We start from the raw sequence: 26117 nt of genomic DNA on the forward strand, positions 1-26117 counted from the left end.
AGCAGAGACAGGCAGATGCCATTGGTTACTCCTCTCACTATGGCAAAGCTGGAGAGCCCCAGTGTCTCACCTTCCACACACACCCTGTTCACACTAGCTAGCAGTTTCCTGCACCCCAGGACATTTGGGGACATTTGGGCCTGACAGCAAGAACTTCACATCAAGAAAGGGCAAAAATTCACTGCACTCTGCAGATGCAGAATGAAATCTATGCAGAAAAAGACTCTGCATCATAAAGTGACAAAAAAAGAAACCATTGTTTGTTGTAGTCATTAATATTCACTGAAATATTCTATTTCATTCTATTCCTTTCCTCTTTCTAAAACAGCATTGCTATTATTATTATTATTATTACTACTTCTCCTACTACTACTACTAGTACTGCTACTATTACTACTATACTGTATCCTGAAACTTCACAGCAACAGGAAATTTACTTGGGAAAAAAGTGCTGTACCACCTAAGTGGAGCTTATATGGCACCTTTCTGTGGGGGGCTCAAGTCCCTGAGTTGCAGCCTTCAGGAAACAGAAACTCAGAGGTTTTATTTATTGACCCTGCTAATTGCAGGGGCATTGGACTAGGTGACCTTTCAAGGTCCCTTCCAACCCAAACCGTTCTATGATGGAAGCATAACCCCATAAGAGGTTAATAATAAAACTAGGGAGACTTAAGGTCCCTGATTCCCCCACCCCCACCCACTATACTGCCTGGTTTGCAGGTCCACATGCCATTAATCTGGAAGATATTAACCTGATGACTTAGAGCAAAATAAACCCAGGATTTGTGTATACACATAGAGTGAGGCAGGGAAGGAGGGAGACACAGAGAAATAGTAATCATGCACTCAGAACAGATTGTAAAACATCAGAGTGTCCAAAGGGAGAAAACAGCACAGAAAAAGGGCACAGACATTAGTGAAAAGCCACTGAGAGCTTCCAAAATAGTACTAATAGCTGCCTTTATAGTGCTAGAGTTATTTCCTTTTTATAGGCCATAGAGTGCAATATTTGACACTCCTGCTACGCTCTTGCTGCACATTCTGATCATATCTGCATTTGAATTTTATCTTTGTATTGAATTTTAGAATCATAATAGTACTACTATAATAGAGCATTTTCAAGTGTAGGCCACAAACTATATTGCCAGAGGTAGATAATTGCTGGAACTGCAAAGAGGCAAGGTAATTTGTGTAAGATCACTTAAATTTAGTTTAGACAGTTATTACAGAGCAAGGAGAAGGATAAGTGAGAGAGAATACAGTAGTCAATGGTCTATTACTACTATTCTGGACCAGGAGTGCAACATAAACATGAGGACAAACTCGAAAACCAGGAAACCAGGCAAGAATACTCCCTGCTGGCTGTGCAGGAAATGGTAACTGATGTCAAGAGTAGATGCCCATCGCAAGAACAATACGTAAGCAGGAGAGGGGGAAGAAACAAGTGTTCACAAGAAGAACCACCACATCAAGCATCTCTATACAGTATTAAGCCACATTTATTAAGCCTGTCTCCTCATCAGGGAGCAGATGCACCATGATGCCCTCCACTGGATGGAGCATCAAACCTTCCTGAAGCAAAGGATTGTTACAAGCCACCATACTACTTCCTCTAGGGGATATGGCTGTGTTACCCTCTGAGCCGAGGTGAAACCCAAGTCAGCACTAACGATCACATACATGGGTCATTAGAATAGCTTTAAAAAAATAAGGAAAAATCCCCCAAATTAAAAAAAAAAAAAGGGCAGCTTAAAAACACTGATTTTGTTGTTGCTGCTCTACCATTAAGATTTGGGAAGAACACCTCTGAATTTCATGCAGGAAGATAATCATGGTTACCTGGGCAGGGGTGAGGATTGCAGTCTTGGTACTCCATCGCAGACCCCACACAGGGCAAGCCACCATTTTTAGGTTCAGGGTTTGTGCATGTTCTCTTCCTGATCCTAAAGCCCAGCTCACAGTCCCTGGAACAGGAGGACCAGGCCCCCCAAAAGGACCAGCCCCCATTGATAATCCGTGCAGAGGTCTTACCAGTCTTGAGGAGGTCATCAACAAGAGCTTCAAGGAAAACAAAAAAGACACCATGACATCACAAATTCATCAGTTGTTGGGCTTTTAAAAAGGGGTTCAGCTCATGAATAAAAATGGGATCTATGTGCCCTGCAGAATAGCTTCTGTTGAAAGCCCTTAGCAAGAAGTTTTCCCCCCAGAGTTAGAGCTAAGCTAGACAGAAAAAGAGATTTGTACCCATACAAACTGAGTCTACTGACAACCTTGGTAAATGACCTTTCTGGACAGCAAATTGTGGCAGTCCAGGCTGTGCCCTCAAGATGCTGCCTTGCATCACAGCAGTACTGCAGGGAACAACCTGAGAGACAGTGCACAAGGGGAGCTCCAGGGAGAAAGAAAAGGCACACTGTCCTGTAGAAAAGCTCTGCTCTTCTTTACACCCTCATTACTTGCCTGCTCTCTTTGGGGCAGCCTGGCAGTAGCAAGAGCAAACCAATACACTGCTGTAAGCACAGAGCCCATGACTGCATATATCACAGGGCTCTCCCCATCCCTGCCACTCTGACACCAATCCCACATGTCGACACTACTGCAGACACACTCTTGTTGTTCTGAGAGGACCCCTCTTCCACCACCCCCCAGGCCTGCCCAGGGTCCCTCAGAGCTGGCAGGACGTACAGTCAGTGTCGCACACTGCGGAGCCATCGTTGGGGCAGAACCGACTCTCGGTTTTCTTCCTGCCGAACTGCAGCTCGTGGGGGTCTGACAGCTGGGCTCGGCACGTGTAGCGGAAGCGCTGCTCCTGGCGGGCTCCGTTCTGGGTGATGTTGACAGGCATCCAAGGGGTCCAGGGTGTGTTCCTGCGCACCTCCGGGCAGCTCTCCGGGTTGCAGGTCTTATATTCCTGCCAAGAAGGAAAACCACTCCCTCCTTACTTATTAAACACCAGCAGACTAACTGGCAGAGGTTTATTTACACTTCAGAAAATAGGAGGGTACCCTCTGGATCTAAAACAATCCCCATTCACCTTATCTGACCTCACAGGCACAAGCCAGTGCTGGGCACGGCACAAAATGTGGTGACTGTGGAGGCAGTGGTGGTGCATAGCTTCAGGTGAACCTCAAGGGTAAACTGTGCTTGCTATTTTTATGTCTCACTTAGGTTTGTTTCTTTGCTGACTCAAAGTCCTATGGGGCTTCGACAACTTGGTTCATTATGGGCAGGAGAATAATTCAGGCAATAGATAATAATAACAGCAAACAAGTTTTTTGCTCTGACCCTGAGATGCTGTTCTCAGGTCAGCCTAGAGGAGCCCCAAGAGGACAAAATGTCAGTAAGGTTTATTTCTTGAAAAGTTTAATATTTTATTTTTAATATGGGTTTAGAGTAGATATTTTTACAGCTATTTTTGTTTGGTTGGCTTTTCAAACTCTCTAGTGAGGGTTATGAACTATTTGCTATCCTTGGTCTAGAGCATCTACTGAGCACAGACAACAAGCCAGAAGCCAGAAGGCTGGATGGGAATGGGGGGATTTGGGGGGTTTTACAATTCTTGTCACTAGTGGGAGGAATTCCAGTGACAAACATTTGTGTTCTTGTTTTAAAATAATTAAATAAACAACTCTTTTCTGGCACAAGGGAAGAAATGTAATGCTTCAGGACTTCTTGATTCTAGTGTAAATGCCAAACAGCTTGTGAAGAAATGGGAGGTTCCAGATCAAGTCTGCTTACATTGAAAGGAAAGCCCACAAAAAGTATTAGAACTGCTGCATGAAACAGCTGCCAGAAGAGGAAAGTGAAAGTAGAGAGCAAATGGGGTGTTGGACCTGTTGTTTACTCAAGTATGACAGTGCAACTCATATCTGATGTGTGTGTGGCCTCCTTGACTCAATCAGATCTTCTTTGGGAGTGGGATAGAAGAAAAAAACATGTATTGAGCTTTCAGGTAAAGGACTTGATATCAGCCTGCAGAGGCCTAAGGAAGTACGCTGTACACAAGTCTGTCCCTAAATCTGCCACCCCTCTGCTTCCAAGCTCAGTTCAGCATCCTCCCCAGCAAAAGCTGAGGACAGTACTTTCCTCTTGCTTGAGAAATAAAACCACAATGAAGAGAGGAGGAAAATACCTCATTCCTCAATACTACTGTCATCTGCCCCTCATGCAATGTCAATAAACAATACATACCACAGCACAGCCTGGACATGTGTTTCCATTTTCACACGACCTCTGCCTTGAATGAATCCCTCCACCACAATTCACGCTACATTTATTCCAAGGTCCCCATGAAGACCAAAAAATCGGTAATGGACAAGGACTGTTCTCATTACAGAATCTGAAAGAAGAAAGTGCATTGCTCAAAAAATCTCCACGTCAGCACATCCAAGGGACAAAACGGTGCAGGACGCAAGACTGCACACTGCACTTGGGCACAACTGATGCATGCACAGAGAACCAGCAGAGGCTGACAACACGTCAGATTAGCAATATTCCTGTCCATGGAGAGAAATGTAACCCTTGTACCAAATGGGAGTGGTTAAACAGGTTGAGCTCAGTGAGATGGAGTAAATGGTCTGTGTCAAAACTTTTTCACAAACACCGAGTCCACAAAAGAGCTCACAAACTGAAGCCCAAGTGTCACAAAGAGAGAGAGTGGATGGTAAATATTGTAAGTGGGATGACTAGTGGGAGGACAACTCAACAGTGATATGTCACTAATGGCAGGTGCTAAACATCTGACAATCTTCTCTTCACACAATCTGGTTTTTGCTGCTGCCTGGACTCTAGGAAACTAGAGTTTGCAACTGGATGCTATATGCATCTAAAAGCAGACCCTAAGTGAATGCTATTTCATATTCCTGTGTCAAAAGTAACTGTAATTTTGTTCAGATTTTTAATCAATGTTCTCAAATTTAATCACATAGAACTACAAGTGACTCAAAGACAGTCTTTAAACCCAAAAAGGACCACTGTGAATGGACACAAATCAAACCAAACATTAAAATGTCTTGAAACAAGGAACTTAAATGAATTGCTCCTTTTACTCTGAGAAATGCAGAGACATATGTCTTAGTGACCACTCAAGGGACAAGCAACAGCCCATTGCCAAGTAGAGGTGGCCTTTAATGAAATGTCAGGCCTGGAAAGAAGTTGGGATGCCTTGAAGCACGTGTTTCATGAGGGGCCCAGCTTGAAGAAGTGTTATAGTGCAGATAGCACTGTAAGTTCAGACAGTATTAAGTTTTAGTAATTTTGTGTGAATTTTTCCTAGTTTAGAGGGGAAAAAAGATGTTTTTCTGGTGCCGTGCTCTGCAAAAACTCAAGCCTGAATCTGTGAGTTAAGCTATATTTTGCCTTGAACTGCTTTTGGAGCATCAGCACAAGTCATAGAGACTTGGGAACGGTGCAACTTGCAGTGAAAGCTGCACATACACAGCTGCCACTCCAGGGATGGATCAGAACGTTGTAACTGTGTCTGTAAACTCCACAGTGCCAACAGCAGGCACAGCTTCTCCATTGAGGGAGAAGGCCAGTGCTCTGTGTGGGACAGGAATACTTGTGAAGGTCTGAAGGGTCTTGCTTGGGAGTGAGGGCAGCTGTGGACTGTCTGATGTCCAAAGGCTCACTGAAAGAGAGTGTCCATGCACGTAAACAGCTACATCCCTCCAAGGCTCTGGAACTGCTTCCGCTTTGCGCATTGAGCCCAACAGCCTCAATCTGCACTCCCTGCCACCTCTTCCAGCTGCCAACATTGCAGCCACAGAAATGAACACCCAGCATCATGGACAGCTCTTACCTTTCTTCCCTGCTCTGTCCAACACAGACCCTGCCCCCGTAGCGTGGAGCAGGATTGCTGCAGGATCGCTGGCGGACCTGGAAGCCAATCCCGCAGGAGGTGCTGCATGGGGCCCAGGAAGACCATGGTGTCCAAGCGCCATTTCTAACAAACAGGGTGAGAGAGAACAGAGTATGGGGGAAGTGCTGAACTCGTGGCAGAATATATTATTTATTTCAACCGGACTTTGTATCAGGGCAGGTTTTTAAAAGGGAGTTTGGAAAGTGCTTAGCAGTGGCCTAACTGTCCTCCCTTTGAAGTCTCTAAGAACTGAAAAGGAAGAGAATGAAACCAATGCTGAATGATGTTGAAAATGTCTCCTAGGATTTGCTGGGCAATAGTGTGGTTAGCGTAACTTTCATTGACTACTTCCCCATCATCTTCCCCAGGTCTCATAACCCTGCTCTTCTGACCCAATGGCTGATCCCAAAGTTGTATGTCTTGAGCTCTTCTGCACAAAGAGTTCAGGTCCTGAGGATTATGAATTCCAATTGTGCCAAAGGATGTAAAAAACCTACCCTCTGCTAATTCAGTAGGTACTGATGCTTTAAATCTCTTACAGCAACAACACTGCCAGCTCCCATGTTGTTATCACAAACCTCATAATATTCTGTGTTTTCCTAAAACCTTCAGCATTGAATCCTATTAAGTGGAAATCTCAAATTTCATTAAAAATAACAATAATTGCTTCTAGCTTTCATGGCCGCCTGCAGACGTCACTGTAGTGTGACCTTAAATCTGTGGAAACCAGAGGCAATTAAGAGCTCAGAGACAGGCTCGAGTTTCACGGTTTAATGAGTGATCACATCTCTGCTGAACAGTGGAAACACAGCCTGAAGCCAGTGTGATGTAAAACCCCCTAGTTCACACCTCAGCACTGGAGATGTTGGCAAAGCTCCTGTGAGAGGCTGAGCACGTGCAGGCAGCTCCTGCCATGCTGCTGCCGTGAGGTGCCTCAAACGTGTGCTTACACAGAAGCCAACGTTTTCATCTTTAAAATCTTGCATCTATTAAAGATCACCTTCCTCTGATTTGGCAGCACTGGACCTTGAAGCAGGAGAGGAGGAACCATATCTCATCTCTTCTGTGCTGCAGGTTTCATTTCATATGGAGCCAGTGGTAATGCTCTGTCTTATAAAATTGCCTAATCTTGACACTTCAGTGCCTTAAGCCAAAAAATATCTTTTCTGGAGTGTTTTTTATAAAGAAAAACCTTTCTAAAAAGTCTAGTCAAAAAACAACTCAGGTGCTCTCTGACTCTTGAAAGCTAAGCTTGAAAACAGATGTTAATTTTCAAAGCATTTACTGAACTAATAACACTGCTGGCAAGAAATATTTTCTGGCATAGCACCAATCAGGGCAGAGGATGAAAGTTAAAACCCACATTGCCCTTCACACTTCTGGTATTTTTTATCAACTCTTGCCTGTTCTTGGCAGCTTTATTTCAGAACCCTGTTAGATCTTTCCTCTCTCCTCTTCTTTTCTCCCATCCCTCTCCCTCTCTCCCTTCCCCTCTCCCACCCCAAACAAAGTCAAAGAACAAGAAATTCAGTCATATAGAATCCTACTCTTCCATATTATTCTAATATGTTTTAAACCACCTACTACGTCCCCACTTTTTAACCCAAAAGAAAGATTGTATGTAAAATCATGAAAGGAAAAAAGTTAAATGGAAGGTTGCTGTAACTGCTGCTAAAAGGGCAAGTAATTTCTACTAAAAAAATCTTCAAAAACCCAACAGTTCTCAACATCTATTTGTGTTTCAGGATTTTTAACAGAAATAAAGATACCTTCCACTTTCAGATCTCCAGCTTTCTAATGGAACTCATCCTTAAACATCCTACTCCCTCTTTGCAGAAAGCAATCTCCATGCCATATGAAGTCAATTAAAGGAAATTTGAGGGCTGAAGCGGATGTAGGATGACCAGATGTCCCTATTTTTCAAACCATGCTGTTTTCGTATGTCTTAAGATTGAATAATCTGTTTTTCATCCCTGTCTTAGAAGCTGTTCCTGCCTCTTTTGCCATCAGAGCAGTGCTGAGAAACCCATCCCTCTGGCATGTTTTCCATTTGCCACTGACAGAAAAAGTCTGCCTGGGAAAGGCTTTGCTCAGCCCATGGTGGCAGCACAGGGGCAGGAATGACTGCACACCTTTTGGGCAGCACAGCCCATAACTGGAAGGAGAGATGCCAATTAAAACATGAGTATTGCTGAATTTTTGGTGCCAATACCAGCACTGATCTCCAGGGATGAGTCAAGAGGCAGCTGTCCTTAATGGAATGGATGTTTATGGAGATGATAAAGTAGATAAAAACTGTATTGACCCAATATTTACCAAAATCCTGGCTGCCCCCACCCTGGTTAAATAGTGCTTACACGATTGCATCGTCTTCCCTTGAGTCATGGTATGATGTAGTGTGCGGGTGGTGAGGTACAAGGGACACAAACACCATGGCTGTGTTTGGGCACCCCACAGGAGGACATTTAGCTCCCATACTGCCAAAGCCTGAGTTTCAGGCTTCCGTGGGCAGGCAGTGCTTTGGCAAAGATGAGCTGCCTGTGCTGCTGCAGCGCCATCCTGGCAGCCACCTCCCGAGCTGCTCAGTGCCAGAGGATGACGTGCTGCTCTCACCTGCCCAGCAGACAGGCTGTGCTGCAGACAGGTCACAGACTCGCAAAACAAGGCAAACAAGCCTTGCCTGGAGCTAGACTCAGCCTTGTCCTTACAAACATTGCTCTGAAGGAGCTCTGCTTGTTTTTGGTAATCTGGCCTTGGAACCCAATCTCTGAAAAACTATGAGCTTATTGATTTTTTCAGTCTGCTGTTAACTGGCTGACAACTACCTCTGCCTTAGTCACCTCTTCCTGATGGGTCACTACTCCCTATACAGCTGAGGGAAACCAAGGCACAGTGTAGTGCACAGTAATTTGGGATGCTCATCTTCCAAGAGCCTTGGCTGAGGGCCCTTCGCTCAGAACCCTTGGGTTTCTTTGTTTTACACTGACTTCAAACTGGACCTCACATACCTCACTTTGGCTGGGACACAATCACATGGTCACAAAGAAGGAGCTAAGATGTGGACAGACACAACTCTTGTTCCCCTCTTAAGAAGCACAAAGATGCTGAGGTACCTTGAACAATTTGCGACCTCAATCCTGGCCCCTTCACAGCTGCGACCTCCACAGCGAGGACGAGGACTGTCACATGAACGTGACCTACACATACAGGAGCCTGTGCTGTCCCCATCTGAATGCTCACACAGTTGCCATGGGGACCAAGGCCCCAATCTTCCATTTGTTGTCAGGTTTTTCACCTAATTTTAAGAGGAAAAAAAAAGTCATTAATAGCAAGTTTACATTTCTGGAGAGAGGCCCACAATAGAAATGCCAAACAAAGCTGCCGGGGGGATTAGGATGCAGCTTAGATGGGAGCTGTCTGTGCTTGCGAGCAGGATTCAAAACAGAGGGTTGTTTTCAGACAATGCCACATCAATATTTACCCTCCAAATTCCACACCGCATACCTAACATGTGCACACAGGCACCGAGCCGACCCAGCCAGCACCACACCAGGAGCAAGCATCCATCTGCCACACCACACAACCACCACACTCCCTGTTCCATGCTGCACAGCTTCAGCCTTTCAAGCCGCACCGTGGCCAGTACTGATTGACTCCACTCCATCACGTTGCAGCCTCTACAAGGCTTCCTGCAGAGTATTTTCCAGGGTCATGTTCATATAACCATAGTGACCAGCTGAGGCTGGGCCCTCACTGAGTTTGGCCCTGCCCAAACATGCAGGAAGAACTGTCTCCCTTTCTAAACAGAGCCATGGCCTAAATGGCCATGTGTCTGAAGAATAAAAAGTGAAGATGACGGTGATGAGTATTAATGCCAAGGATCACATAGTCATCTAGAGAGCAAGAATTCACCTCAAGACAATTTATAGACCAAATCACACTGCTATCTGTTCCCTCTGCCCTTTGCTTCATGCTTGTACAGCCCTGAACAGGCTGGGACTTGGCAGATTCCTGCATGCTGTAATGAAGGAAAAATACAGTTGTCCTGGTAGACCAAGAACACGAGAAACAGAACTATTTCAGGGCTGGTGATGACCCTCCAGGAGACAGGATGTCAGAACTTGCTCCCCTGTGCCTGTTTTAACCAGTGCTGCTACAGGAGCCCCCGTGAGCTGAGGGATCAGGCTGGGGCCCTTGTCCCCAAGACTGGCTGGAGAGGATGTGTGCTACTTGCTTCTCCTGGGATCACTCCTGGCCACCACTGCCTCCTTGTGCCCACTCCACCACTACTGCAAAATCCTGCATGTCTTGAAATTTGCCCTGCACACCCCTGCCCTGACATCCCCTCTGCTCCTGACTTGAGAAACACGAGGCAGAAGGGTATTGGTGCTGGCCCTACCTGCACAGAGCTATTCCCTTGTTACAGCACAGAACCATGATGCACTTCTGCCCCAGTGGTTCCCTCCATCCTCCCCACCCCATGCCCTATCCCAAAGCACCAAGCCTTGCAGAGAGATGGCACAGATGGGGGCTGCCTGCAAGTGGCTCATGCCTGTGGGGTCACCCATGTGGTGGTGAGATGTTCAGCAGCTTTGCTAAAACCGCTGGCAAAGGCAAATCATTGGATTTGGCCTCAGTGTCACACACAACAAAGGGTGAAAGAAGGAATATGCTGGGACCCTGGCAAACAGCCCTGGCCCCAAAACTGAGCCAGCTACCCTGACAAACCCCACTGTGCCATGCTTTACTGAGCTCTGCTGCCAGCAGAATCAGTCCCCTAGGCTGCCCCAGAGGGGGAATGATTGTCCCTGCTTTATAGACAAGTAAAGTGAGGCACGGAGGGGCTGTGAACCTGCTCAGGAGCCATGCAGGAAGCCAACCACAGCCATGGGAAGAGTGCTTTCCAGCACTTATCCTCTGAAACATGCTGCTCTGTGCCCATTCTCCAAGTTTGGCACTATGTTAAACACTCAGAATGTAACTCTGGTGGGTTGTCATCTTCCTCTCTCACCCATCTACAGCAGCATCAAAAATATGCAGCAGTAGCATGGAAGCAATTTAGATCTGATACTGCACTTGTCAGGCTGCAGCCAGGGTTTTCAGGCATCTGCTGTAAGCCTTTGTTTGCAATAGATTATCATGTAGTTGTAAAAATTTGCTCTGGGCTGCAGGTTACAAGGCATTATGCCCACAGAGGAGATCACTGAGCTTGGTTGTTGTTGTTGAATTTGCTGTTTTAAACATTGTTTAAAAATCAATAAAGTTGGGATTCTAAAAGTTGGAAGGAGAGAGTCAAAAGAAGTACTTTGAGATATTTAATGCTAGATTTTTATCTCCTTTTTCCTTCTGCCTTACATAAGTCATAATCCAAGTATTGGATCATTTCTATTCATTTTTGAGCCAGAAAGCCTTGCTGATTCCAGCAGGGAGTTCTGTTCAGAAATCAATGGTATGATATGGCCCGTGGCACCAATTTAAAAAAAAAAAAAAGCTGACAAATAATTATTGGCTCATAAGTGATACTGGGAAACAACCCAAAAATTAAACAAACAAGCAACCATAACCAAAATGCTGAGATTTATAAACATGTCAAATTGTGTGGGAAGTTTTTGTACTTAAGAAATTACATATGGATTATTATTCCATCTTTAAATTCACAAAAATATCTTCAAAAGAGCAAACTTGGGAAGTGGGATAGAAACCCACATGCATTGATCTTTTTCAGGAATGCCTTTACAAGGCAAATCTTTTGAAGCCAACACAGTGCCCATCTGACAGAGAGGACATCTTTAAAAACACATCTGATCAAATGCCCTTCTCTCACCTGACAACATTGCCAATTCTGGAATTCTTGTCTTTTATAAACTGCCATACGCACACCAAAGGCCTCATCTTTTTCCTTCTTCCTTGTAGAATCTAAAAGCTCAAGTGCAGGATCTAAAAATTCAGACTGGCCACTCCTAATCCCTGCCACTAAGATATTTTCCATGTTTATTCTGATATTACAGGTAAGACTGTAATATAGAAGTATTCCTTACAGAATATAAGTATTCTTTATTCTTTCAATTAATCTGTTCTTTATCTTGGGATTCAGATATCAACTGCTTATAATTTTGCCAAGCTTTAATTACTTCATCTGGAAGTTTCCATGTCGGCTGTTTGATGAAAGCTAAAAATTCTTGCAAAGTTTCAGTCAAACTACTTCCATGATTTATAAAACCAAATCTAGCAAAAAAGACTGTCCATAAGTAGCAATATTTTCCTTGAAACAAACTACTGTTCAGAGCAAGGAACTGAACTTTATGTCCTTGTAACACCTTTTTGCAATTCCCATGAAAAGCAATTTGAAACAGTCCAGGGTATAAAATCCTTGGGATGTCAAGGAAAAAATTCTCAGTTTTCAGTGATTCATAGATTTTGATCCCAGATTTTCTGTGCACTGGACATGCTTCAGTGTGGGCCAGAGCAGGATTACCCTGGGCACTGCAGCTTTGAGTAGCTGAGTCCATGTGAATTAACAACAGGGTACAAGACACCCGAAAACAGAGTGGGGAAACTGGCACTCATTTGCAAGAAAATGAGGTAGCATGGAACAGATGCAATATGACTAAGATAGGGGTTTGCTGGAAACACAGAGTGGGACTGGGATGAAAACCTAAAACGAAAATCATTGTTTGGCTCAGGATAAGGAGGATGGTACACTTTATTGGGAATACTCAATTCCTGACTTGCCAACCACCCTCAAAAGTGACACCATGAGCTTGGCTAATAGTTTGTTAGCTAAAGCTAAAGTTCCTTTCCTGCTGATGGCTCATGTTGGCATCAGTAAGATATCACAAAATAGGCTGCGTCTGTTTATCTAAAGTCAAAGTGTACCTCACCCCCTTCTCCCAAGAAAGCACATAAAATCCCATCTCCAGAATCCCTGATAAAGCATAGGCACATACATGGAAGAACAGTTTAATTTGTGGAATTTGTGTGCTACCATTTTTTAATATTAAAATGGTTGACATTGCAACCTCAATAATGAACCTTTAGAAGATTCTGGATGTTACGTGGTAATAACATATATTAACCATTACCCAATGTATTATGTTTTAAGCCTCTATCTGAAGTCCCTCAATATTAAAGCTGGAGAGTGGGAATCTGTGGCACAATGTAGTGCTGTACAAAGATGTTCAGACTAGCTCTGAGCAAGCCTGTTTGCACAAGAGCAGCAGTCAAGTTGTGTTAGTGTTGTGGTTGACTCACACAAATGCCTGGCCCATGTAGGATATAATTCAATAATATGCCAGTTCTGGCTTTAAAAGTTGCTGAATGCCAGTCTCTCAGCTGTGCCAGGACATCTGTTTGTGGGCTAGGCTGTAGAAGAACTCACTGACATTATCTGGGTTAGGAAAAGTTTATTTGGGAGGGGTGCTTTTAATCTACACCATTTCACACTTGACTGTGATCTCACATACAGCTGTACCAGCACAGCTGAGCGCCTGGTGCTCAGCCCAGAACAGCGGGGTGGGAAAAGCCAGGACTTCTTATGACAGTAACTCATCCAGCTAAACTCACAGACAGGTCTTTTGCAGGAGTGAAATTTGGCACTGGGTCATTGCATTCCCCTCCCTTTTCAGTGCTCATCTGCACATGCTGTTCTAGACCCTTGCTTCTGTTGACCATGACCTGCACTGAATACAAGGAAATACTTGGATATTGCTGATGTAGGTGTTTAAATGAGCCATCCCACTCCACGCCAGTGTGAATTCATTCCAGTGAGTGGCAGAGGTGAAAGAAAAAGCACTTGCATGTGGATTTTAAACAGCTTGGCAGCCTGTCAGTCAAAGAGCACAAGGCTGATATATGTAACAGAATGGGAGCATCTACACAGAAAATAATCTACAATGGAATGTTAAAACAAATGTAAAACTAGCAACCCAGGAACAGCCAAAGCTCCTGAATATTCTGTGCTGGATTTTTTATGACCTTGAAACAATGATCTGGAATAGTTTGTTCCCCAGTGTGCACCACAGCAGACATGTTCAAACTAGAGGATTAACACCTCACACACCTATCAACAGACACAGGCATTAAGGAGGACGAGATAACAGCATGGGCAATCAAGAAGCACTGCATCCCAGTTCAACACAGGAGGGTTATAAACACACAAGCCTCTGAATCCAGCAGTGAAAAACTTAAGCTGCCAAGCTGAGGATGGATTGAAGTAATGACTAATATTTCCTGGGAAAATATCTGAGGAGTAAGGAAGATAAGGGGAATAAACATCCCAGCAGCTCCAGACAGAAATAGCATACTGAAGATATAACCCATCCAGTCCTCTCTATCTATCTACTGGACTTAGCAGTATTAACATGCTAATTGACGTTAGATAATAACAATGAACATTAATGACAATTTCTCCCCCACCCTCAATTTATTTAACAAGACTAGTTTTTCCTCCCCAGACAGCTTGCAGGTACAGTTCAAGCAGCAGGAATTATACTCGGCCAGACAGCTTCTGGGGATCACAGCTAGGAACTGGATATTGTCATCAGAGAAGGGTGGGTGGCTGGGAAGTGAACTGGAGAGTCAACTCAAACTGATTCAAGCAGGCACACTTCTTTTCTACATGCATCTCTTGGAGACCAGGGCCAGGAAAAAAAGGCCATCTCCTTGAAATATCATGTAGATTTGGTCTTTGAGCTGCTGGAGTGAGATTAGAACACAATATTGTCTTTCTTACACCCCCCCTCTCAGTTACACTCTCCCCTTCCCTTGATTTCTCTAGTATACACTGTATGTTTTTGGTCCCTTTGCAAACCACACATGCAATAATTTCTGTGCTGCTGCCTAGATGGCTTTTCCTGCCAGTACAACACTTTTCACCAGTGTTGTCCCCTGGGCCCAGCTCAGGGATCCAAGAGGAAAATTAACCGACTGCTTCCTGAGAACGCTGTAGCTGGCTATCCTGATTCCCCAACTTGCAGGGAAAACAAGAAAATCATGCAGACAGTGGAGCAGCCCTGAGCAAGCTTAAGTTTCAGCTGAGGCTTACATGGTTCTCAGCAGTAACCCAGCAGCATGATCCATTCTTTTTCACCCAAGGCGTGAGTGGGCATGAGGAGGACTGAATGCTTGCTTTAGCATCCCTCTTTTGGAGAAAACAAATATATTTGGGGTCTCTGTGCTCTAAACAAGAAGCTGTGCACAGATATCAGTGTGTGCCACTGCTTCTACCAGTCCTCTTCAGGCTGTTACACACTCACTGTCCCTTCTCCCTTCTACACATACACACATCAGTACATATAAAGTATTTCCACTCCTTCCACTTACTGGGCACTCAGTAATATTTTGAGTCCAGAGGCTCATGTTGGAGCTGTCCTCAATGGTGGTGCATCGCTTCTGCTTGCTGTCCCAGCCACAGTAAGGGTCTCTGGCTCCCAGGCATTCCCTGCATGTGCAAAGACAAAAGATTAAAGCCCTTTAAGACTGTCTAGCTCTAAACACATGTATTCAAGTATAGTCTTCATATATGAGAGCTGTCAACTGCACCAAGGCTCAGCAGAAGAAACAATTTCTTCTAAGCAGAGGTTTACCTGCTTGGAAGGGGGAAAAAAGGAATAGAAGGGTGATAGGACACAAAGCAAATATCACTCATGGAAGCTGTAGATTAAAAATCAGTTCACTCCTCTCCAAGGCCTGGGGAAAGAAAATGACTTACAAATTTTAGTCAAAGAACACTTGTCGTTGAGACATCTTTGTGCCCCCATGTAATCATGCAGCAGGCCAAATCTCACACAAAGCAACCTCTGTGACTATGTTTTCTGACACTGTGTCCATCCAAAGGGGTTAGACAAGCAGAATTAGCCGATGGACTGGTAATAAAGGCTTTCTATTAGTCTTGGCCTTTGCTGGAACAATGGTTTCATTTATAATCCCAGCATCAAGATGTCAGTTTGGAAAAGTCACAGCAGAACGTTATTTCTAAGCTTTTGGCTGCTTTGAACACTGCAGTATTCATTTTCCTCCTGAATCCATATTTACAGGCTAAGTGTGTGCTCCCAACATGTGAGCTGCTAAAGAAAAACTAGGGCTACTACTGCCACTAAACAGAGAAGATCAGCCACAGAAATTGTCTGTAGCAATAAAATTCAGCTGTATTGGTCGTTCCCATGAGTTGCTTTCATATTGTTAATTTTCATTAAGAAAACATAAAGGTACAAGCCACATCATGCATGTATTAGTAAATGATAAAGAGAGAACTAAACCTAAAAAGATTCACAACAGTATTTTTAATTCCTATGATCCATTCTCTTCTATCACACAAAAGGCTGATAAGATCTTTCAAAAATCCCAAATGTCTTGAAAACTGCCGATTAGACAGCAGCAAGGGACCAAGGGGAAAGATTCAGTTCAAGAAGCTAAACAGGAGAGTAATAAAATGTATTCTAAGGCTAGGTATCAGTATGATAAATGAAACATCAAAAAAAAGCCCCCTTAAATGCAATGAGATGTGAACTGTTCCCTCCCAGAAATCTTTGAAATCCTATTAGCCTGTAATCAGCTGCAAATGAAAAAGCAAGTCCCTCACACACAGCTGAAAACATTCTATTAGTCTGTACCGACTCCACAGTGATTTGTCCCAAAGTGAGCCCCAGATTGTTTTGATGTCTGGTACCCATTGCTTCCTATATATATACACAGACACATTTATATTTTAATTATGAGTTTCCAGTTTGCTCTGCTCCTACATTTCCTCTGCTAAAGATTTCACACAGAGTTGTAAGTAACATAATTTCTTTTTCATGCTTTAGGAATGACTGTCTCTACTGTATCTTTCCTTCAGTTGCTTCAGCTCAGCCAGGGAAAAGGCAAAGATGATTTTACCCCAGCCCTAGGCAACAGAACACCAAATATTTTACCCAGAAAATGACTTGGGATCCTCAGTCCAAGGACACAGAAGGGACACATGCTGCTCTGCTCGTTACTTTGGCTAAGGACCCCTATCCTGCTGTTTTGGCAACCTGCACCACCCTCACCCATGAAGTGGGGCTGCTGACACATCCAGAGCTGCCTTCGCTGTCCAGCAGCCCCTCAGCAAGGGCAGCACCCAGTTCAATACAGAGCAGACCCTAGGGCATCTGCCCACACTCTTGACAACTCAGCACCGCAGCAGGAAACTGGGCAGTTTCTAAAAAGAGGAAAAAAAGAAGTGGGAGGAGAGGGAAAAATAAAAAAGGCCCTGCTTTTCGTTAGAGACCCTTTTGGTGAGCCTTTCAGACCCTGACACCACATACACTATTGTTTCCAATTGCATGAAGCCATTTCACTGGGCACCCAACGAGCTGAGAGAGGTCATTGTAATTCATAACAGGGAAGGCTGTTGCGAGCATCACCCTATTATGATACACATTTTCTCTGAATTTAATTTATATGGAAACATGTGCTGCATAAATTCAGGAAATAATCTCCATATGTTCTGTGCTGCAGCCCTCAGCCACTCCGCAGGCTGCAGCATCTCCCATTTAGGCACTGACCACTTTGCTGGCACCACCATAATGTATGTCACGGAGCTAATGTGCTGCTCTTGGCTGGGAGCTGCCGGCTCCGGATCCCTCTCAGCGCACTCACTGGAGCACAGCCCGCGCTCCCCTGCCACTGCCGCGACCCCCGGCTGAAGGGCCATCAGTAACCGGGCTGCAGAGCCGCCAGCAGCCCGTGCTGATGGGCTCTGGGAAATGCCTGGCACAGCAGCCCGTGCTGATGGGCTCTGGGAAACGCCTGGCACGGCACTTGTTGGCTGGGAGCTGCAGCCAGCCCCGCTCTGCATCCGGGGTGTAACGAGTTCCTGCCCAGCCCGGGCTCTGCTGGGCTGTCAAAACACGCACTCTGTAATTTAACAACCATCACAGCCCGGGACTTCTCCTCATCTCGTGGCAGGCCCTCAAAACCATTTGAAATCTTAAAACAAAATAGCTCTGCTATCTGCCTCCCTTCAGGACTCGGAGCACAGTGATCTGCCTCAACTCTGGTGAGAAACCTATTATATCAGCTGACAGCGATACACTTAGGAGGGAGGAGAAATGTATTTACTTACACAAAATTTGCTCAATTTCCCCCCCTTTTAAAGCAGGAAAAGCGTTACAATGTACATAACACAAGAAAATTACATTTCTGGCAAATATTTTCAGTGAACAGTTCAAAAGCCACCCTAATTTATATCCTTACCGTATCTTTACAATATATATATCCCTATTTATGTCATTAAAAGATGAAACCACACCAGCAAACACATACCAAAAGACAAATATATGCAAGCACACATGCATACCCAAATCAAAATGCTTCAGAAGTACATTGTCATTCTTAGTAGATCAGGCACCATGGTGTGGAAAATGCAAAGATATCACAGCATTTCCCTGTGCTCAGAACACAAAATAAATTGAAATGTTTACATGTAAATACCATTTTGTATTATGATACTGCTGAAAAATTTCACAGAGGCCACAGGGCCTGGAATCTTGCATGGCAGTATGTAAATACTGTGAAATAAGATACAAAGGAGTTTACATACAACAATGAAATTCTGATGTTTCAAAGGCAATGGGACTTGTGCCACTGGCTCAGTGAGCCAGATTTTATATCGTACATCGAGGTTCATACATTTCACTAAGGTCTCCTCAATGGCAGGCTGGGAATGCCTCAAGGAACTGATTCACTATCCTGTTGTCTCTTGCCACAATTCCCAGGGGCAGAGGGAATCCATTATCCCAGAAGACTACCTGAGCATAGCAGGTTAACACTGACTCTCTTAATGCTAATGATTTAGTTAATGAAATCCTACAAAGTGGGATGCTTGTGAAAGTATGATGATGATGATGATGATGATGATAGCACATGGTCCACGCCCCCAGTTTCCCTCTGGCCATCTATTAACCGTAACACATTCAGTGAGGACTTGGAACCTCCTGACAGATATCTAAGAGGCTGGATTAATTTTGATAGGGCATTACTATCAATAGTGATTCATTTTAATTCATTGCCTTGCAATAAATGTCTTGTGTGAGGCATAAAGGCACACACTGAAAACCTTCAATTGAAAAACAATTCCATTTGTGTCCCCTATTCAAGGTGTTTTTTTCTCCAGTTCCTCATTCTCACTCACTAAGGTCATTTGCATGAAAATAAGATCTTGCTCATAAGAGCTCACCTGCTGCCTGCTGTTTAGGAGCTGCAAGCCTCCCTGTTGTTGGCTGTTGCAATCATTTCTACAGCAGTGATCTAGGATAACACAAAGGATTAAGACTCTGCAAGAGGGGCACTAACCACAGCCCACTGAAGTCAATGGAAACTCTTACCTATGACTCAAAAGAGTTTTTATATGGTCTTTGACACCTGGTGTGCTTAGCATTCACTAATAGCATGTGCGGTAAAAAGGCTTCTGCTTCCAGTATGCTGATGCTGCCCAAGATCCCTTTTTTATAATGTCCTGAATGACATCTTCTTTCAGAATCTTCATTAAAGCTTAAACATCTGTATTTCAAAAGTTTTTCATTCCCGCTTTAATTTGCTCTGGGTCTAGACAGCTTCATCTTTTGGTCATTTTCCCCTGAGAGTTAAAACTTTAGACTGTATAATAAATGGATCATCAAATCAATGGAACCAGACCCAAGAGGTTAGGCTTTGACAGACCAAAGGAAAGGAAAGAATTACTGTAGCCTCTTCCCATTCTTACTACCAGACAGAAACACATAAAAATGCTATTTTGTACCAAGAGCCACAAAACTCATTCAAAATATTCACAATGAAGACCTCTATTCCTTTCATCTGCTGGGATGTGCTTACTCTCCCAGTTTTAACTTCCTCTCTTTCATTTAGCTTTTCCTCACTCCTTTTTTACAACTCAAAGCAAATAGGAATGGAATGACAGGACATGATGATATGCAGGGCCAGGGCTCTAGACCCAAAGACTGAGAAGTTCCTTCCTAAACTGTGTTTGCTCACAAAACCCTGTCACTGCACCAGGAGACAGTTCTGTGTTTTCACTCATGAGTTTGGAACCTGCAGTGAAGGTCCTGTTTGTCAGGGAGATACAAGAACTGTCTCTATACCTGATCCTGTAGACCCCATGGGCATCACCAGTCAGTACATCAGAGGCACATCCACGGGTGCAGTGCAAACATTTATAACCCTGATCCTGCAAGGCACTGAGCAGCCCTCATCTGTGTTTAGCATCTCAGGAGCATGGGCAGCACAGGAATGCCCCTTGCTCTTTTGGGGAGTAAGACCTCAGAATCCCAATTCCATGCTGGTTTATTGCACTCTTGAATGGTTGCCTGAGAGGGAATAGCCCTTTGCAAGCAAAAAATGGGTTTTAGCTGTGTCTGTTAGTTGTAAGCATGAGGCTGTGCTTGGCAGACAGGCATTTCCTGACAAGGTTAGCTTACTGTCCCATTGCTAGCAACCTGCAGAGGGGATGAACTAAACAAATAATCATATTAGCTTCCAGCCAACCAAGTCATAATTACTGACAATCTCAATAGCCTGTGCAAGGAAGAGAGGACCTCTGTCTTCCCTAAAGCCAGATGGCATGAAAAGAGAAGAACAAGAATCAAAAGGATGTTCGTGGCTTAAGAAAATAAGATTAGAAAGGGGGGGGAAAAGCACCAGACCTTCAAACAATCCCTCTAATTTTGATACCTTTAAAAATTCAAACTGCAGAAATGAGTTAGTGATCTGTACAAATCCATTATCTTTCCCCCTGAGAAGAGAAGCCAAGTAGAACTGAGCTGCTTTAGTCAGACGCTGGTCAAGTAGCAGCTTCATTTCTCAGTTGGTGACTATAACATATTCCATGCCAGATGTTACTGCCCTTTCCTCAAGACCAGTAGCCACATACTTCATAAGGAATTCACAGGACTATTTGTGGAGCAGGGCTATTTGTGGCCCTGCTTGGGAAGAGCATACTGCAGCTCACAGGTACCACCACTGTGAGTGGTATACTTGATGTTAATCTGGACAGACAGGGTTTGGTATTTTGGCTTGTGATACTGGATGCAGAGGCAGAGAAGCTGAAGTGTGCATGTGTCATTTATCACCCACACATGCTTAGCATCAGTGATTGCTACTCTGCACATGATTTGTTTTGAATGCATAAATTAAAACCATGGTGTAAAACAACGTCCAAAACTGAGGTCCATTTATGAGTCAAACACATGTTACTTATTAAAAAAAAGCAGTGCACAGACAGAGGATTTTCACAGGCAGTTTCATCGCATTTTCTTTTCCACATCAGGGACCTGAGCTTGCTAGAGTTCACCTTCTGGCCTACAATTTTCAATATCACTTTAATCGATTGAGGTTTATAGATTATGGCCTCGCACAAGCTACACAACTATTCAATTTCTTACTTTCTGACATTCCATTCCATCATTTTCTAGCAACAGTGACTTCTTTATTGGATTGGAATTTATTTTTATTTTTAAAGCTGTGAAATAAAACAACATTCCATTTATTCAAATATGAAGATTAATGCCATCTCTGATTAAATCTGGATTTATGTTTACATCAGTAAAACAGATTAGTAAAAAAAAAAAAAAAGAGTAAGTAAGTGTTCCTTCATGAACACTATTAGAAACTCTTGTCACTGTGCCAAACAAAACTGACCTCTAATAAAAACAAAAGTACAGAGGGTCTCTGACTACCAGTGACAGGATCATTCATCCACAAGAAAACTCAGATACTATTAAAGTCCTAATGAAAGGAATAGCCAGAAGGAATTCCTGAATGTGGGGCATGTTTGTCTGGGTTGCGAAGCACCACCGTTTCCAAGCCTCGGCAGGCTTTTGAGCCTTAAGAAAACATGCTCCCCAGGGCTGCCATATGGGAAGAGGCAGAGGGGACCAGACATCCTTTTGGAATGGCAGCTTGGGCAAATCAGTGCACTCAAGTGTTACTCCCTGTCTCTGCCCTGTATCAGTCAGTGTCTGGAGGCAGCTGTCACATTGAGATGTGCTCTGCTCCTGTGTTTCTCCTCTGTGGTTGCATATCTGAGACATCTGTGTGAACATGGCAAATTGCTATAGTTTGGTGGTGTGGGTGGAGACAGGCAAAGGGTGGCTTAGGCAAGAGCAAATCCACTGCAAGGGACACAGACAGGTGCTTTATGTAGCCTCTGCAAGATGCTGATGATTTAAGAACACAAGTTATGCAAAAATGGGAACTTAGGATGGGAAAGAAAATTGCAAAGGCAGAAAACTTAGAAAGCAGTGTGAACGATGATAAAGGAACCTGAAAATAGCCTACAGTTGTCACCTAGGCTGCACAAAGTAATCCATATTCAAGCAGCTCCTTTGTGAAAGCTGGATTTTGTTATGCTCTGGGTAATTATTTTCTGCTCAACAAGATGCAGATTCAACTAGATAGAGTCTTTGTAGATTAATGTATGTTGGAAAAGGCAAATAAATATTAGACCATCCATTACAGCCGAAGGATCAAACACATCTCCCTTCTAATGCAGGGCTATTTTAACACTGTATCAGGGGCAAAAATGGTCCTGCTACATATTCTCCAGTGTTTCTTCCCATGTAATTATAAAAACACCATCAAACAATGTCTTTGCCTCTTTTTATCAAGAGACAACATCACTTAAGTAAATGGATATTCTTGAAATGCAGCTTTACCTCTTGCAGACTGGAGTGTTACCACAGTTCTACAATACTTGGGTACTTCGATAGAAGTCACCAGTCTGTACAATATTATATTTTTCTATAACCCATACATATTTTATGTATTTATATGCAATTAAATTTTAAACTTGAACCAGCAAAAACAAATTTGCTTTGGCTCCAAATACTTCCTCTTCCCCAAACAGGTAAAACAGCATATCTCCTGATAAAAAGTTAATGATGCATCTGTAGCAATTCATTAATTCAGTATTAACATTGGACACATTTGTGTTTTACCCTGCAAATTCTGCCTGAAGCTTGAGACATGAAGAAAACCAGCCATAGCAGCAATAAGACTGCAGACCTTTTCATCAGGAGCCACGTTACTAAATGTGACCATTGCCTAGAATACAAATTTCATGACATAATAGTAGCAAATGGCAAGAATTGACAGATGCAATGGATATCTGCCCTGGGGCTTGCTGGTAGCTTTAGTTATTAATCTTGTTTGTATAACAATAGCATCGATGTCATCCTAACATAACATATTCCAAGAAAACTACATGCTTTCCTGTCAGCTGCCACTGTGTTGAAAGTAATTTCACACAGCCCACCTAGCAGGCATCAGATGGTAATGACTTTTAGACAGCATTGATCTGAGTTGGCCTAAAGCCAGCCTCCTAGAGGTAAAAGGATCTATACACTAAACTGTTCCTAAGTCATGTTGGCAGGATGCTTTAAAAATAGGGAGCAAACAAAAGCCCTGGCATGTTCAACCTAATGTCCTCCCTCCTGGCAAACCCAAAACGAGTTGGCAGCCTAGTCATGATAGTAAGGAGAAAAAATGAAGTGAGCCCTGAAATCAGCTGATTTTGTTTAGCTTTTTCTGAAGTGACCTTCATCTGTTTCAGCCATTGTATAACTCTGGACTCCAGCTACTGCTAAATTCCCCTTCTGTTCACTCAGGGTCCTTTACTTCAGAACTAAAAGTGGAAGCCCAAAACTGTACAGGCTGCTCAAAATTAATATAAAGCATGTCATTGGTTTGGGCATTTAGTAGAAATGAGAAAAAACTGTAATAATTCATCTGGTTGGGAGCAGAGCCCCTTCCTAGTCTGTGTCCTCTCTCTTTTTCGGTGACACACACACCAGAAATCTCAGCACAGGTTTATTCCTCAAACTCAGCCTCTTGCTTGTTTCCCTGCTGGCCCCACACTGCATTTCTCTCCTCACTGTTATTTGTGATTCCTCCATACTTAAATGCCATCTACAAAGTATGCTATTTTCTTTCTTCCATGCCATTAAAGATAATGTCAAATAAGATGAAACTGAAAACCAATCTCTCTGGCATCTTGCAGGCAACATGCCCCAGCTCACTACCTCACTGCTTACCCTTGTCTGCTTTTTATTTCCGATTTCAGACACGTCCCTTTCCCAGACCATTCAAGTGAAGCTCTTCGACTGCTATTCTGAAAGCCATGTTCCTTAGACCTTACCATCCCTTCAAACCTTAAAGGTCCATATCCTGCAAATAGTGTGGATGCACTTAACTTTACATATATAAACAGCTACATTAAAGAAAATGGGAGTAATTGCCTGCTACAGCAGATGCAAATGTGTTGTCAGGATAGAGAAAATGGTATAATTTTGTACTTCTATTTAAAGAACACAGATCCATTTCATCTACAAAGTTCATTCTTTCCAAGAGCTTTAGTGATCATGGTTCTGTTTGATGTCTTAGTTCTCTGTCAGTGGGAGTCTCGCTATTTTCTTAAATGCAACCAGAATGTCAAACCAGATGTTTAGTGATTTATTCTGATGTATTATTGGATAGTGTGGATGACAAAACATTGGGCTGAGCACTCTCCTTTCTGCCTATGAAGTCTTCCAAAGCTTTTCAGCATTATTGGTGATACAATAATTAGCTAATTCCCTTAATTGTGGAGAGGCCATATCAGCCAGAACAGATGGAAATTAATGATTAAGCTTTATCACAACATTTTTGTAGTCTGTTACCTTTCCTTTTCCCTCTATTTTTAAACGGATATTCAATGTGCTGAATATTTTTTTAAACTCTCAAGGAGAAGATCTTCAAAACAAAATCTGGGCCAGATTTTCAACAGCCTCAGCTCAGAGAAAGGTTGGATTTTCAAGATCTTTGATGAACAATCTGGCCATCAATGTCACCTCAGCGATCTGCTGGGTGCTGGGCTCCACTGAACAACGTCTCTGCTGTTCCCTCCCCCACCTTTTTTAACATTTTTCTCTCCGGTGCTTTTTACCCAACAATAGTTTCTTTTTTGTCCTTCAAGGAACGATCATCATTCTCAGGGTTTTCCAGCCTCTATTCAACTAAATCCTTCCCCAAACCTGGGAAATTTTTAGATCTCTTCCCAGACTATACTATTTCTCCAAACAAATTCTCCAGTAGAGGCACTCCTGAAATATGGTAATCCTGTAATTCAGGTTTTACAATCCTACATTCAAGTGCTTTACTCCTTTGTTACAGAGGATTTTGCACCATATAAGGAGAGGGGAAAAAAAAGAACATAATATTAAACACCAAAGCAATCCTCCATGTGATACCTCAACCCCCTTAAAGGTGGACATGGTACAGGGATCCTGCTTGGAGCTACAGTTGCACTTCGGAGAGACAAACAGGGCAGAAAACTCGGTTTCTTTACTGCAGCTGCTGGCCCTTTTCTTCCAAAAACTCCCTGGAGCCATTTCAAGAGTTACTCACCTATATGCACTTAGTTGCCTGATCAGTGGCCCAGAGCGATTTAGAGGTGCGCTGTGTTTCTCACACAGATATCAAGTCAGCAAATAAGAGTCCTTGTCAGCTGAGTCATTTCTGCCAGCTTTGCATTAAGTACCATGGCTGGAGGGGATGTGCGGCAGAATTTAGGCCAAGCAGGAGGGCAAAAGCTCAGCATCACTCTACAGCAAACTCCCTGCAATCGGGTCAAAAAAGCAGGCAAGAGTTCAAGTAAGAGCATGTCATAGCTAAGCTGCATGCAAGAGGGCCTGGCTCTGGAAGAGGAGGATCCACACTGGCATGAAGGTAACCTGAGGTGGCATTGACACAACCTGGGAGATATCCACAGCATGGCAGGGAGAGGACAGGCAAGCCAAACTATTCCCAGAATCACGATGTGCATCCAAAATTGCAACCTTTTATGCAGAAAAAAATATGGAAGGAGGAAGAGGAAGGAATGAATATCAAGATAAAGTGCTTTAAAATAAACTGCTCAGGACAGGGAGAGCAGAAGGGGTGGGTATTCAAGAGACCATCTCGTCTTATTTCCAAACATTTTTTTTCCTTATTTAAATGTATAATCAAAATCCTTGGCTGGCCTCAGGGTTTCTGTCTGCTCAGAGGCCCAAGGTTCTGATGCTGCAAAGGGTCAACACAAAGAGATCATCAAGTATTCCCTGTAACAACCAGCTTCATTTTCCTATCTGTCTGACTGCAGTTGCTTAAAATGAATAACTGCACCCCAGCCTTTGAAACAGTTACAAAACTACCCCTTACAGATACATCCCACCTGAAAATAACACTCCAGATCTGAGGTTCTCAGCTCTCTGAAATTCAGATT

General features: G+C 43.4%; 1 protein-coding gene across 4 annotated transcripts in view; it reads right to left on the bottom strand.

Annotated features, from left to right (window-relative positions):
* Nucleotides 1-26117, bottom strand: part of SEMA5B (semaphorin 5B) — a 270385-nt gene that overhangs the window by 28844 nt on the left and 215424 nt on the right. For 3 of the 4 annotated variants that reach the window (XM_085066953.1, XM_085066954.1, XM_085066955.1), the window contains exons 14-19: nt 15185-15302; nt 8977-9158; nt 5804-5947; nt 4195-4342; nt 2689-2914; nt 1840-2058 (exon numbers count right to left, since the gene is read on the bottom strand). In XM_085066953.1, coding sequence (XP_084923079.1) covers nt 1840-2058; nt 2689-2914; nt 4195-4342; nt 5804-5947; nt 8977-9158; nt 15185-15302 — 1037 coding nt within the window. Of the gene's footprint in view, nt 1-8; nt 1381-1839; nt 2059-2688; nt 2915-4194; nt 4343-5803; nt 5948-8976; nt 9159-15184; nt 15303-26117 lie in introns of those variants that run through there. The other variant, XM_085066956.1, reaches the window with a different exon arrangement.

Source organism: Lichenostomus cassidix, chromosome 7 (genome assembly GCF_008360975.1).
Source record: "Lichenostomus cassidix isolate B80296 chromosome 7, HeHo_3.0, whole genome shotgun sequence".
NCBI lineage: Eukaryota > Metazoa > Chordata > Aves > Passeriformes > Meliphagidae > Lichenostomus > Lichenostomus cassidix.